Below are 14,292 nucleotides of genomic sequence, written 5' to 3' on the forward strand. Positions count from 1 at the left end.
CAAAAAACTACTCACACAAATTTATAGGTTTCAAATATTAAATACCGTCTGCAAAGAAGTACTTCGTTCTTTAAATTACAACCTACCATTAGTAGCAAACCATCACTTTCCCTTCTGTCTAAACTAAGGTTATAGTGTCATGCTATCGGATTAATCGATCAAATGTCAGGAATATGTTACAGGTAACAGTTGAGAAGGTTAATTTTTTTTAGATAATAGTGTATAAAAATGTTCGTGAATCGTTTAACAGATCCAGTGCGTAATTTAGTGAGATTTAAACATTTTATTCCGGAGAAACTACAAAATAAATTCAATGAAGGACCAGATCTGCAAGATTTTCTTGCAGAAAATGTAACCGAGAAGAATTGGAATGATTATAAAGGTAAATTAAAGAGAGAGAAAGGAGATACTGAGAGATTACGCCTTCCTCCATGGTTGAAACGAGAAATTCCAATGGGCCCACATTATTCAAGAATAAAGGAACAGCTAAGAGGTTTGAATTTATTCACTGTCTGCGAGGAAGCTAGGTGTCCTAATATTGGTGAATGTTGGGGTGGTGGTGAACATGGGACTGCCACGGCAACAGTTATGCTACTAGGGGATACGTGCACAAGAGGTTGTAGATTTTGCTCTGTTAAAACTTCAAGAACCCCTCCTCCTCCGGACCCACAAGAACCTATAAATACGGCCAAAGCCGTAGTATCCTGGGGGTTAGATTACGTGGTATTGACTTCAGTAGATAGAGACGACCTTCCTGATGGCGGATCAACTCATTTTGCTACTACTGTAAAAGAAATTAAACGAATGAAAGATACAATGTTAGTTGAATGTCTGGTCTCAGATTTTAGAGGAGATCGAAATGCTATAGCTACAGTAGCCAACTGCGGACTAGATGTGTACGCCCATAATATAGAAACAGTTGAAGCATTAACACCATATGTTCGAGATCCACGAGCTAAGTATCGTCAGACTTTAACAGTATTGAAATTAGCAAAAGAGATAAATCAAGAACTTATCACAAAATCTTCTATTATGCTAGGTTTAGGTGAATCTGATAAGGAAATAGAACAGACATTAAAAGATTTAAAAGAACATAATGTTGATTGTGTAACTTTGGGTCAATATATGCAGCCAACTAGAAGACATCTGAAAGTAGTTGAATATGTTCATCCCGAGAAGTATAAATACTGGGAAAAAGTTGGAAACGAAATGGGCTTTTTGTACACAGCAAGTGGCCCATTAGTAAGGAGTTCCTATAAGGCAGGAGAATTTTTCATTAGTTCTATTATAAAAGCAAGAAAAAATGCAGCGAATTCAGAACTTAAGAAGTGATTTCTGTGATTAAACACATCTGAGTTTTGTTTGAAATAATCGGAATATTGTTAAATTGTTTTCTTTGTTTAAATCTTTTAAATTTAAAAGTTGTTTTTTAAGGATCTGTTTGCAAAAGCGTTCCTTTAAACAGAAAAAGTATAGCTTAAATCAATAAGAGATACTTTTGATTATATAATTTATTGTAGAAAACGTTTTGATTATTAATAATTTTATTTTAGTACAAATAAATTGTTGATTTCTTAACATTTTTAATATTTCACTATCTTTATCAAACCAGTATGTCACTGAGGTCAACGCTAACGTAGATAGTTTAAGAAGAACTATCATAATTAATATTTAATTTTTTTTTAAAACCTGGTTAAACCAGGCATTATTTGTGGTTACATATTTAACTACTTTTTGCTGTCAATAAAAGATCCTTATCCTAGTTAAATCACTTGTTCTAGTTTAATGGTTCTAATTGCTTTGCAATAAGATTTACTGCGGGTGCCAAAGTAGGAGGCTCCTGCTATCTATCGGGGCTAAATTGAACTCACAAATAATGTCCGCGCTCCGCTCCTGGATGCATTATTATTATAAAGCATTCGCATATAATAAATCGGAGTCGCAACAAGATCAACGCTTCATTTCATTGTAAAATCTCTCCTTCAACCATTATTAGCATGAAAACTTTGGTTTGCTTCAAACCGTTTATGTAGAAAAAAATCACTGAAAATAATAAAGTGGGCTCAAACCATTTAAACCCACCTTCAACCCTGATCTATGACCAGGGCTTATAACTTGTTTAGCATTGAATTTTTATTCGTCGTTTACATTGGCTCAGGGACTCCAAAAAAACAACGTCCCTGCCTGAATAGGTGTCAGATGAACTGACTGAAGAGCAACTGTCCTCTTCTTACAAGTAACCTTGAATTAGATAATATTATCAAAGGTTGAGACGTCTTCATCTATCAGGGCAGTTTTTGTCTTAACTAAAGTTAACACTCTCAAGGTCAAGACTTCGATATTAGGCAATAACACAATAAAGCAAGGGTTTTTGGCTCCCAGCCAGAAACGCCGTTCCTGTTGTACTTTAATCTATAAGTGCTAACTGAGATGTTTAACCTTTCAGTTTATTACAAATTATGGAACATTACAAATAAAAGTAATTTGACTTTATATTGATAATACATCAAGTTCAAATAAAGTGGTTGAAGCAAATATCAATAAAACAACGAAAAACTAAAAGGACATCATATAAATTTATACTTGGGTAAAACTCAATTTAAAAAATTTGATACGTTTGCAAGAAACCCTCTTAGCTGTAAAATTTAAAAAAAATCGTCAATCGTGTAGTAAAAGTAGATAAAGTTCGTCTCACCATATTTTTGTTTTGTTTCTATGGATTACTTGAAGTGGAAAAATATTCAATCGTATTAAAAGCCGAATCTCCTCACAGTCAGGAGTACATAGTTGAGTCCATGCTTCATTAATTTTAAATATCAAAAAAATTAAGCACACATTATATACATTAATGACCTTCCAAATAATTCTAAATGACTTGATCTATTTATTATTAAAGTCATTTATTTACTTGTAAAGGCTGACTGAACAACAGATATTGATGTCGTTAGAACTTGTTTTATTTGGTGTTCTGGAGGCGCCGCTATGTCTGAATGTTGAACTGCCTGGCCTGATTTACAGTGCGTCATGTAATTTTTTTTTTTATTGAAGTTCCTAATGACAATTTTTATCTGGAATTATTATTCTTCTTAACTAGAGATAGTATCATTTTAATAAGCTGATTGGGTAAACATAATTTTTAATTTTATCAGAATTTACGAATGTTTTTGACTGAATCCTATATTACTGAACTGATATTTTTCCAATCAACTGTTAAAATGGCAGAAAATAAAAATATTATTAAAAGTTCATGAAAGTAGACAACAGCAATCCTTTCCAAAGGGATTTGACGATGGCAAAGAAGTATACCAATGATGAAAAGCTGAATTGCTTTGGATTCAACAAAAAGAAAGTGTCAAGTGCATTTGGTAAATAAATTTCATTTCTTCATATAAAAACAATGAACTTAATCACATCTTTAAACTTTGAAGACATAAAATGGATTGGAATTTAATTTCTAAACATTTGAGTATAAAGTGGCTAGAATTGATGAGCACTGCTTTGTATCAATGCACTGGCAAGTTTTCCTCTTAGGACATTTTACGGCGTTTTAGTAGTCGACAATTTCTTTTTTCGCTGATCCTATGCTATTAATCCGGTTATTTATCAAAGTATAAGTAACCACGCTAGAACATAACACCATAAACATCCCACGTTCCTTAATAAAATCTTTATTGCAAATTCAGGAAGGGCAAAATCTTTAAGAAAGTATTTCTAGAGGATTCTTTAGATTATCAAATTCAAAGAAAAATTAAAAAGTAGGCCTTTTTCACAAAATCTTAATTAATTAAATTATTAATATTTGTTATTGTACAACTACAAATACATCTCACTGAAGGCTTCTTCAGCCATCATTCTTTTTGCAGTTCAGTATATTGCAGAGTTTGCCTTGTCCAGCTAATAACTTTTAAATCAGAGGCTTACAGGCTTTATCGGTCATACGGTCGACTCTTTTTATTATCAACAGTACCTCCAATGACTTAGGATCCACTAGAGAACCATAATCCAGCCTTCTTTATTCGTCTCAAGTCTACTTTCAGGGTCAGCTGAACACATCCAAGACTACTGAGTACAGTGAATGATTTATTTCCCTAAAGTTAAAGAAAACACAAAATAGCCAGGAAGGTAGGTTGCATAAAATTGTATGAAAAGCTCAACAAACTACATCAATCTCTCTATCGACATTATTTATAACTAAGAAACGGTATACTGTAGGTTAATTTTACAAATGTTTAAGGTTTGCCATGTTTTTAAAATAGTTTATTTAATGTTTGTAATAGATGAAATGGTTGCTTATTTAGAGGAAAACTTTAACGTTCTAATTTCATAAGAAACCCATTACAAAAATAATAAATTTTGGTTGAGAATGTTTTTAAAAAACATCGTAAATTCATTGAGTAAGTAAATGTTAAATTTATATGAAATAGTTTAAGTCATAGCAACTGAAAAATTGTTCAGTAAATTCCTTTTTTCCTATTGGATCTGGTGCAGTGATTATATTATAAGAGTGGAATTTAGGTGAAAGATCCTTAGTTCGAATCTCATGTTTAACTAATTTTTATTTTTGAAAGAATTGTTAACAGTAAAGTATGAGCTTCCACCTCATGAACGGAAAATTAGTTTGTTTATAAACACATTAAGCCCCGTCTAAAAAAATAGGCAATTGAAGTTATTTACCTAGCCAATGTTGTGATGTGTGGGTGGAAAGTGAACTAATTTCTTTAGATTCCACCCCTCCAAGAAAAACTATTATCTTGGGAAATATTGCAAGTTAAATTGCTAAAGAGTTCGTCTACGACGCTTAAAGAAGATTCGGTGAAAAGCTCTTTTCAAGAAAATTTGACAAGTAGCAGTAATTTTCTTATTAACAAAAGAGGAGGAAGTTTCAACGTAGGTAGGAGAATTCTTCTCGTTTTCGACCTTAGCCAACCAGTAATCAGTTGAGCTTGAACAAAATAATATGATAAAATGTTCCTGTTACTCTTTCGTTGAGTAACTATCAATGTTCGGTTATTTATTGAGTGTATTCAGCGTCTCAATGTCGATATCATTGAGTAGTTGCTGCTGTTTACAGGATGGCCCCTATTTGCTTGTTCTCATTCAAGAATGGCTACTTATGAAAGCGCATGAAAGTTAAGTCACGTGATTGTGGCTAGAGAGCAGTGGATGTCCGTCCTTTTAGGATTATGTAAGAATGGGTTAGGGTTCAATTTCCAATTGATTTAACCTTACTACATTGCTTCATACTATAGAAGGAAAAGAGCAGAAAGGGGTTGGCCACTAACCCCCGTAAAGTTTCTGAGGGTGTAAGGAGGTGCAAAATCGGCCATAGCGCAGACTCGACTGGCATTGAACAATGTTAGTATCTAGCTGCCTACGCAACAGTCTTCTGCAACGGGATATTTCAGTCTTTCCATCCCAAATTTTTTCCCTTCTGAAAAAAAAACTGTTGATTTTTTTTTCTTTAAAGAAAAACCTACAAGAAAAGGCCCCATGGACTTGAACTAAACCTTCCAAAAAAATAATAATGAAAAAGGTAAGAATTTTACGCATTTAATATAGATTATATTTAATTCAAATTACGGTAATAATTAAAGATAAAACATGAAAATAAATACATGAAAAAATAAAATAAAATAAACGGCCGGTAAAATTTCTTCGGATGCCCCATCTAACGGGTTATTATATTCCTTGAGGTTCTGCAGTTGACACCCTCTTGAGGTTCTTCACCAGGCAAGGGCACTCATTGCCGTCTTCTGTAATCTCTGTTTGCTACTTCAACAATCCTTTACAACATCTCTTTCCATACAAATACATACCTATCACAGCAAGAAAAATAATAAAAAATTGTTATTAGTAGATTATTCTTAATTTACTTTAAGAAGCTTTTTTTGTTTATTATTTATTCTTATTATTTTTGTATCCTCTTATGTATTTCTATTCTTTATTATAAAAAAACAAATGGTTATAAATTACTTAAACACACCTTTCTCTTATTTAAATGTTCCTTAATTATTTTTTTTTCTACTTGCTTCAAAATTTAACTGATTTACATTTTTTGTTAAAAGCGTAAGTTTCAGGAGCTTCAGTACATCAGAAATCTGATGACTCGATAAAAGTTACAAATCAAAATTATAAGTTATTAAAAATCTAATCTATACCAAATGTATATAAATATAAAAACTAAAAAAATAAAGAATTTACTTTCTCTTGTACACAAGTAAAAATTCGAAAAATGGAGAGTCGCTTTCTGGAAAGAGGTATTGCTTTCTAATGTACCATATTTACAGATTTTGATTGTACTATCGTGTTTCCTTAAGTTTATTATCAAATTGCTCAGAAGCGAAAAGTTTTTGACCGAAATTGGTACCAGAAAAAAAAAACCCACTTTATTGAATTTTTTTGTTTATATAATTATTATTTTCAAATTTTCTCACATTACAGAATGTTTTAAAATACTATCCCCACAACATTACTGATATCGTTATGATTCTATATCATCGCTTCACTTAACAAGATAAGGAACACTAGCAATGCAAATGTTTTATTCAAATACTTGAAAATAGTGTCGATTTTCTTTATGTTCACCTAGCAGAAGTTTAGGAAGATTTAAATTGCGTTGGGTTTACATAAATAAGAGTTGAAATGGAGATAATACAACTCTCCAATTCATTAATTATGTTTATCAATATTTAAAGTGACGATAAGATCATGAGAAGTTTGGTTGAAAAATAAGCGAATATTGTTGCACGAATACTACTTGTCTATGATATAAAATGAATAGCATTTGATGAATGCGACTGTATCTAGCTACTTCTTCTTTGCGACCCCTTTCTACATGTACTACAATTTATTTCTAGGAATAGGGTACCACCCAAATCCTACCACATCTTGAGGTTACCTGTGGGTGAGGCTAACTAGGTGTTGTTAAACTTATTTTTGCAATAATTATGATTTAAACGTTTTACTCTTCTGATTATTATTTAATTAGCCACATAATGTTTTTTTTATTTTATTTGAAACATATTTTGTGATTTTGAGGAATAGAGGTTATAGATTACATTAAACTTGGGGTAGGTTCTGTTAGCAGTAAAAAGAAGTTTATTATGACCCTTTGTTGGTGTGTCAAGTAAAACCTTTTCGTTTTGCAAAATGCGGGAGTTTTCTCCAGGAAACATCATCTCCAGTTCCAAGGTACTAAAAACTGTCTTATTAAAACCATCGATGGTAAAGAATTCAGGCAATAGAAGAGGTAGATTTCACTGTCTCTCCCTTTCTTTAAAGAGACTTTAAAAATTGTACCATCTTGTAGAGTGAATCGTAGTATTCAAAAAAGTATAAGGCTAGAGGCAAGGGTAATGTGTCTGGGTGAAAACTTTCGGTCATTTATTGGCGAGAACTGGAGGGTGTATGTCAAGTCAGGATGGACTTATATGTCGCCCGAAGAAAGTAACTCTAGCGAAAAAACCTCCAATCGCCCTAGATTCGGGAAGGGTAGAGAAGGGCATACTGTGCTAACTCCCAGAACAGCCATCGCTTCTTAGCCACCGGTTTTAGTTAGAGCACGGAATGACCAGCAACTGCTTAAGAGCTTTTACTTCGGCTTCAAATTAGGTAGCAGATACCCAAGTCCAGAACTTTATCTTTAAAAACTAGTCTTTGATATCTTTATCTTGATAGTCATTGAAGTAAAAGAAGAAGCTTGAGCATGAGTAGCTGCTTCCTATCAAATTTTCACCACAAGATCTCTAAAATTCCATTTAGTACAATGTACCGTAATATATTGTAAAAGTTATTTTCTAAGGCACTAGAAGACCTACATTTAGCTTTAAAATTGAAACCTCATGTTTGGTTATGATAGAAGCTCGCTTTAAATTTTATTCAGCCACTTTCTCATTTACTTAGGGTCATTCAAACCGCTTATAACATAAAAGTAATTTCATTATTTTAAAGTAGCTGATCCACACCTATTTCATTTATTCACTGAGGGCTATAATAATTTCAGTAAAATTCAATGTTGGGGAGAAAAAAGTTTCCATTAAAAAAGAGAGAAAGTCGTACTTAATATCTGAAGATTCAAATCAGAAGTTTTTGAATTAATATTTTTGGACAAATCCATTGAAACATGAGAATATTGTTCAAATTTTAAAACGTTACTTTGCTAAATTAAAAAGTTTTCTTTCATTAAATTGTGAAACATTTGTGTAAACAACGCTTACCTAAAAAAAATATCTCGAGTCTTTATCAGATTAAAAGGACTGGGATACAAAAAAGAAGAAAAAGGAAATTATCTTTTGCTGTAGATAGAGGAAAAAAGAAAGGGCATAGAAACCTTTTAACGAGCTTCCACTTCTGCGAATTTAGTCAATAAAAGTATTAAAGCTCCTGTACTTTTTAGTAACCTACCTTTAACTTGATATAAAAATTATTAGACTAACTTGAAATAATGAATTTAAAAAGATTTTATTTATTAATTTCGAAATTATGCATGTTTAAATTATTATATCTTTTGACAATTAGAATTGCGGTATATAAGAATAAACTTATTTAATGAATTAACTACAGTTTATCTACTTATAAATGTTTGTAAATCTTCTGTCAGCAAAAGAAGAAACAACTGTACATTAGTATTTACTCTCACTGTAAATACCTGTAATATTTGCGTGGGTTTTATTCACAAAGATATGTGGGTGTAAACCCGCATGTTTAATCTTCTGTTATTAGATCCTTCTTTGCAAACATATTTTTATTACAAATGTTTTATTTAAATTAAACTTTTATTAAATGTATAAGAGTTAAGTTTTGGTTTAAATCGATTAATTAATTTTGAAGAAAAAAAAAAATTGTTGAATATCATTGGAGCCATTTTTGGTAAAAAAAATCTGGACAACTGAAAAATGTATTTGAAATCAAACTTTGAAAGCAGAATAGTAAACTTTGAAATTTTAGCGATTTTTTAAATTTCTGTTTCCCAAATACAACGCGCTAAAAACATTTATTTAATTCAGTAGGCACCAAACTAAATTGATTTTAGAAATTTGAGCAAAAATTTACAGGAATAAAATGGGAAAAATTCTTGGATTAATGGGTTTAATGGTTGGTAACGTAAATTGGAGTATTGGTTATTCTGCTAAGTAATTTTGAATAGGAGAGTTTCTAGTCGGTGATAGAGCACTTATTAGAGCCGCCCACTTCTTTCCCGTAAGTCCATTCAGTTCAATCTTCTAGATAAGAACTTCATTATCTAGATTAACAAGGGAATATTTATGGAGTAAACGTGACAGCAGTTTGTATCGCCAGTTTAGTTCCGTTCTTCTTAGTTTAGTATGTAGATTTCAAGTGAGTCTTTTGTCCATATAGAGACCCAAGTAGCTTACACTGGAGAGCAAGTGGCTCATCGAAGAGTGAAGTTATACAACCTGTCTATTTCTGTCACATTTCTAAGACACTAATAGCCTATTTGCACACTAATAAAACCCTCATTAGGTCAGTGTGTTGCGTTCTTAGTATCATAACTAGGAGATAATAATATGTAATCTTTGACGGTAGCGTTTTATTATAATGTATTAGTTACTTAAGTATTATTTATAGCTACGCTGAGTGCTAATCTATTGTTTATCTAAAATATTATAATATTTTAAAAAGTATAATCAAAGTGATTTTGTTTTTAATGAAACTGTAAATAATGCACTTGTTCTGCAATATTTTGGAAAATGTCAAGATGTTTTTTAAACTTTGTTATTTAATAATGAGGAAAAAGATTTTTTCACTCAACTTACGTACATTTAAAAAATAAAAAAGAAAAAATGAAAATTGATATTTAATGTTATTGTGGAGGCGTTGACGATGATGGAGCCTAACGGCTTTTCTTCTCTAATCCCACTCTGGCCTTTTATATAATTTTCTCCAGTTTCCTGAGACCTTCAATAAGTACTTTTCATGTTTCTTAGCAATACTTTATAGTATATGGAACACTTTTTCTCCACAGACAATCAAGGTTGTCACTAGTATTGCATCTTAAAATTTATTACTAAAGTTTTAGTTGAGTTTTCAAGAGTATATAAACTAACTAGTTATTAAAATGTCTTGACTTGACAGATAAATCGAAACTTAACAATATGATAAGATGGATTATAATTAAAATTCTAAAAGTTTTTCTCTAAGTTTAATACTATCATATTTCATGGCTCTTATTTCAATACACTGAACGCCAAAATCTTTAATAGCACTCTTAAAGCAGAATGGCGACTGTTTTTTTTAAAAGCATGAAACAAAAACTTCAAGACAATATTTTTTACAAACTTGAGTGATTCCTTTTTTTTGCAAATAATTTTGTACAATCTACAAATAGTATAGTTCTTCAAAATAACAATGTTCACTTTTTTGTGGGAAGATAATTGGGCTTCAATCAAGCAGTGAAATTAATTTTCTTGAACAATTTTTTTACGTACATGGTATTTATTTCTAATAAATACCCCAAATTAGCTGGCCCTGATTACCTGTCCTTAAAGTGATAAATGGCCAAACCGAAGTTCTATATTGTCACCTTCAAAATAACTTCCTTCTGAAGTCACACAGCGCTGGAGACGTTTCTTCCACTCCTCATAGCAGTGCTCGAACTCCGATACTGGAATAGCCTTCAGCTGGTCGGTTACAGCAGTTTGAATGTTTTCGACTGTCCCAAAATGAGTTCCCTTGAGGTGATTTTTCAACTTCAGGAAGAGAAAAAAGTCACAAGGACTCAAGTCAGGTGAATAAGGAGGCTGAGGAGCCACAGGAATGTTTTTACTGGCCAAAAACTCGTTTATTGAAGTTGCTGTGTGACAAGGAGCATTATCGTGATGCAACACCCACTTGTTCTTGATGTTTGGTCTCACATGAATGACCCTTTTTCGAAGTTTCGAAGACACTTTTACCGAGAGGTTCTTGAAAAACTTCGAAAAACATTCGTGAGAAATTTTGGGACAGTCGAAAACATTCAAACGTCTGTAACCGACCATCTGAAGGCTATTCCAGTATCGGAGTTGAGTTCGAGCACCGCTATGAGGAGTGGAAGAAACGTCTCCAGCGCTGGGTGGCTTCAGAAGGAAGTTATTTTGAAGGCGACAATATAGAATTGTTCTTTTTGAATAAAAAAATTTAAAAAATCAGTCTCATTACTTCATTTACAGACCTCGTATGGCGGTTCCTTCTTAAAGAGCTTGAAATCAATCGTGTTCAATCTTTACTGTTACGTTTAATAATTGTAAACATTTAATTTGAATATTCTGATCACTGAATAGAAGATAGACTGCACGATAGAAAGGCTGCTTCCTCAAGAATTCTGCGCACGCAGTATGTGTTTGCAGGGAAGGTATTTTAGAGAAAAAAAGGAATTGAAGGATTAGTTGGCGAGGAAGTAATAAAATTAACGGAAAGGTTTAAGATGCTGATTGGTGGCTATTGTTCCCTCTTTAGGGCCTCTTACGGTATGAGCTAAGTCCGTGTTTTCTCTACGCCACATATGGACAGATTTCGCTCCTCAACTTAATTATTCCATGGCGACTAAAAATGATACATTGCTGCTCCATTCTCTCTGTTCAATACACTGAACAGAGGTCTTTTAAGTATACTACATGTAATGTGCGAGTGAAATGATGAGCTACCTTTTTTCTTTAGTTTGCCTATGACAATAACCTAAACCCATGTAGTTACGGTTAAAGTAAGATTTCCAACGTCAATGTGTAAATATTTTTAAGCTAGGATACACGCAGAAACCGCTAGAATCGTGAAGAAAAGATCATTCCACTTTATCCTGGTGGAAGAGTGAATCTTCCAAAATCTGGTTGGTACAATTTGGGCATTCTTGAGCCCTTATTTATTTTTTATTTTGTTTTGATGACATTGAAAAGATTTCTCAATTTGCTTTCCTTCCTTCTCAATCACAAAATAATTAATTTCAAAAGAGAAAGAGAATACAAAGAGGAAAACTCTGAAATTAAAAGATCAAAAGTGGTTCTTTAGATTTATTCAAAGGGTTTTCTTCTATTTCGTTTTATCATATAATACCCTACTGTCTTCCAAAAAAAATGCCTTTAATGACTGGGGATTTATTATTCCGAGAATATAATTTTGAAAATATCCGATATAACTTATTACCTTAAATGGGATACAGTTTCATTCATCTCCGGGATGATTGTAGGCGTTAAGATAATTGAATCTCCCTGTTCTGTTCACACAGTAATTTGAAACTGATTGGGTGGAAGCGAATTAATTAGGAGCCTTTGTGTCTATTCAACCATTGTAAAGGTTATTCTCTAATAAAAAAAAAGAAGAGAATTCCGCTTTATAGTTAGCATCCAAAGGAAACCTTATAACCTGAATGTTACCAATCTCCATTGTTTTTGGATATCTCTAATCTCTTTTTCAATCTTATTCATAATTATGTGCAATACTTTTAATAAGATTATTCTTTTTCTGTGAAAATGAAGGTACGTTGGTCTTTTAATACATATTTATTGAAATACATTTTCCCGGATTGCTTAAGAAGACATGGTAACATTTATTTTTTTTGTGCCCGATCATTTGCGCACCTGCATAAGAAATCTCTTTGAATTCAATACTTTATTTTCCTCATAAAATTTAGCCATCAAAGCCTAGGCATTTGAGAATGTATTAATGAAGCACTTACGAATCTTTGGCAAACATAGTTGATCCACCAATTGAACTCGCTAAAGGAATGGTAGTTATCGCTTACTAAATTAAGTTGAATTAACTGAAGCTAAGTTGGATTTTAAAGTGCCAAACCATCGGAATAAGTCCAAATCATAGGGGGTACACCCACTTCTAGCATTGTTGGTTGCTTCAACACTCTTAGTTCGTATAATCAATTGCATTGTTGTCAGACACATCCTCCATCAACCTTGGCATCCTTCAGCTGAACAATCTTGGAATTCATACTGGTCGGTTCCGACAAATGCTTCTGTTAACATCCAGAAAAAAGTTAAGCTGATTAATATTTCACTTACTTCGTGGAAAGGCAAGCTGTTCCCTCTATTCAATGCTACTTGCGTGCAAGTAAGAATGTGGTCCACATTTTGGTGAAAAGTTCACCGTCTTATGGTTAATCACTTGCAATTAATTCTTTAAGTCTACCGTAGTTAGTGCAGGAGGTTACAAAAAGAGTGTATTTAATGTAGGTTAATGCATGCAGGATCATGAAGAGGGTAAATATTTTGGACTGTTTTCTACAGGTGAGCTTACATGTGGTTTTTGTTGACTAACGACTTGAGTTGTTCAAGTGGGCAGGATCTAAGTGCTGGTCACTTTATTATACAAATTGAACATTTTTTTTTAAATTTTTTGTTTTTGTGTAATAGGTAATTATAGGAGAAGCAAATGCTGACCCATTGAGACAGCAATGCTGTTACAGTTCATTAAAGCCATTATTATTTTTTGTTAAAAAGAAATAAACTTATAAGAGAGATTTTTCGCTGAAAATTTGAATTATTTTAAATGTAAAATATGTCAGTGAAATGTTATTGCTTTAATTATTGTTCTATTAGAAGAACGGTCTCGTTCGCTTTCCAGTTCAGTTTTACAAGAATTTTAAAAGGCTTTAACTTTAAACTTTGTTAACTTTAAAAGGCTTTTAATGGATTAAATTCAGATATAAGCACGTTTAAGTAAATAAATAGAAGAATGGAATTTAAAGTACACAGTTTAGGATCTGCCTAGGTCTCATTTTATTAACTAATATAAAGATTTAACACTTGAGATGACAAATACAACAATAGACTTCTCTTGACAAATCTTTGTTCTAAAATTTCTGAAGCATAGTTCGCTAACGTTACTCTAAAACAATAAGTTTTATATATACACTATTGTGTTAGTTTAATGCAAATTTAGTATCGTATGACGTTAATCTGAATAAATAAATAATCAATAATTAGTAATGGTACTAATAAAATAATGGTATTTGGCAACGGCATTTTGATATTGAATAAGTTCACAATTATTATTAACTAAACAAGTTTAACAGAATGGATCACAAAATCATTTTCTAGAAATGCGTGCGCAAGTGTACGAACTTCTAGTTGATATTGAAATTATCTGCTCTTATTAGAGAGATTTTACTATTATTAGAGGTGATTTTTTTAGATCAGTTTAAGTAGTACATCCCTTTTTTTGGAAGGTCTTTCAGCCAGAAGATCCTCTACTTAATTTTGTGTAAATGAGCATGCAAACAACTTGAATAGATTTCATTCTTCTTTCTGTCACAATATCCTACGATCAAATTACATTTAATAATATTTT

General features: G+C 32.1%; 2 protein-coding genes across 10 annotated transcripts in view; both read left to right on the forward strand.

The window, feature by feature from the left end:
- Window positions 1–228: 228 nt before the first annotated feature.
- Window positions 229–1,582, forward strand: Las (lipoyl synthase, mitochondrial). Its single transcript, XM_074114251.1, has one exon. It carries the CDS (start codon window positions 229–231, stop codon window positions 1,330–1,332), a length of 1,104 nt encoding a protein of 367 aa, XP_073970352.1. The 3' UTR covers window positions 1,333–1,582.
- Window positions 1,583–4,229: 2,647 nt separating this feature from the next.
- LOC141447061 (probable sodium/potassium/calcium exchanger CG1090) overlaps window positions 4,230–14,292 on the forward strand; it is a 35,942-nt gene continuing 25,879 nt past the window's right edge. For 4 of the 9 annotated variants that reach the window (XM_074114239.1, XM_074114242.1, XM_074114246.1 and 1 more), the window contains exon 1: window positions 5,339–5,533. Coding sequence is in view for 1 of the 9 variants with exons in the window: in XM_074114238.1 (XP_073970339.1) it covers window positions 5,525–5,533 (9 nt within the window). In the remaining 8 variants the exon portion in view is untranslated. Of the gene's footprint in view, window positions 4,395–5,338; window positions 5,534–7,172; window positions 7,192–12,361; window positions 12,468–14,292 lie in introns of those variants that run through there. The other 5 variants (XM_074114240.1, XM_074114243.1, XM_074114244.1 and 2 more) reach the window with 3 other exon arrangements.

This window comes from Rhodnius prolixus, unplaced genomic scaffold, assembly GCF_049639745.1.
Source record: "Rhodnius prolixus isolate KJV_2025 unplaced genomic scaffold, Rpr scaffold_7, whole genome shotgun sequence".
NCBI classification, from domain to species: Eukaryota; Metazoa; Arthropoda; class Insecta; order Hemiptera; family Reduviidae; genus Rhodnius; species Rhodnius prolixus.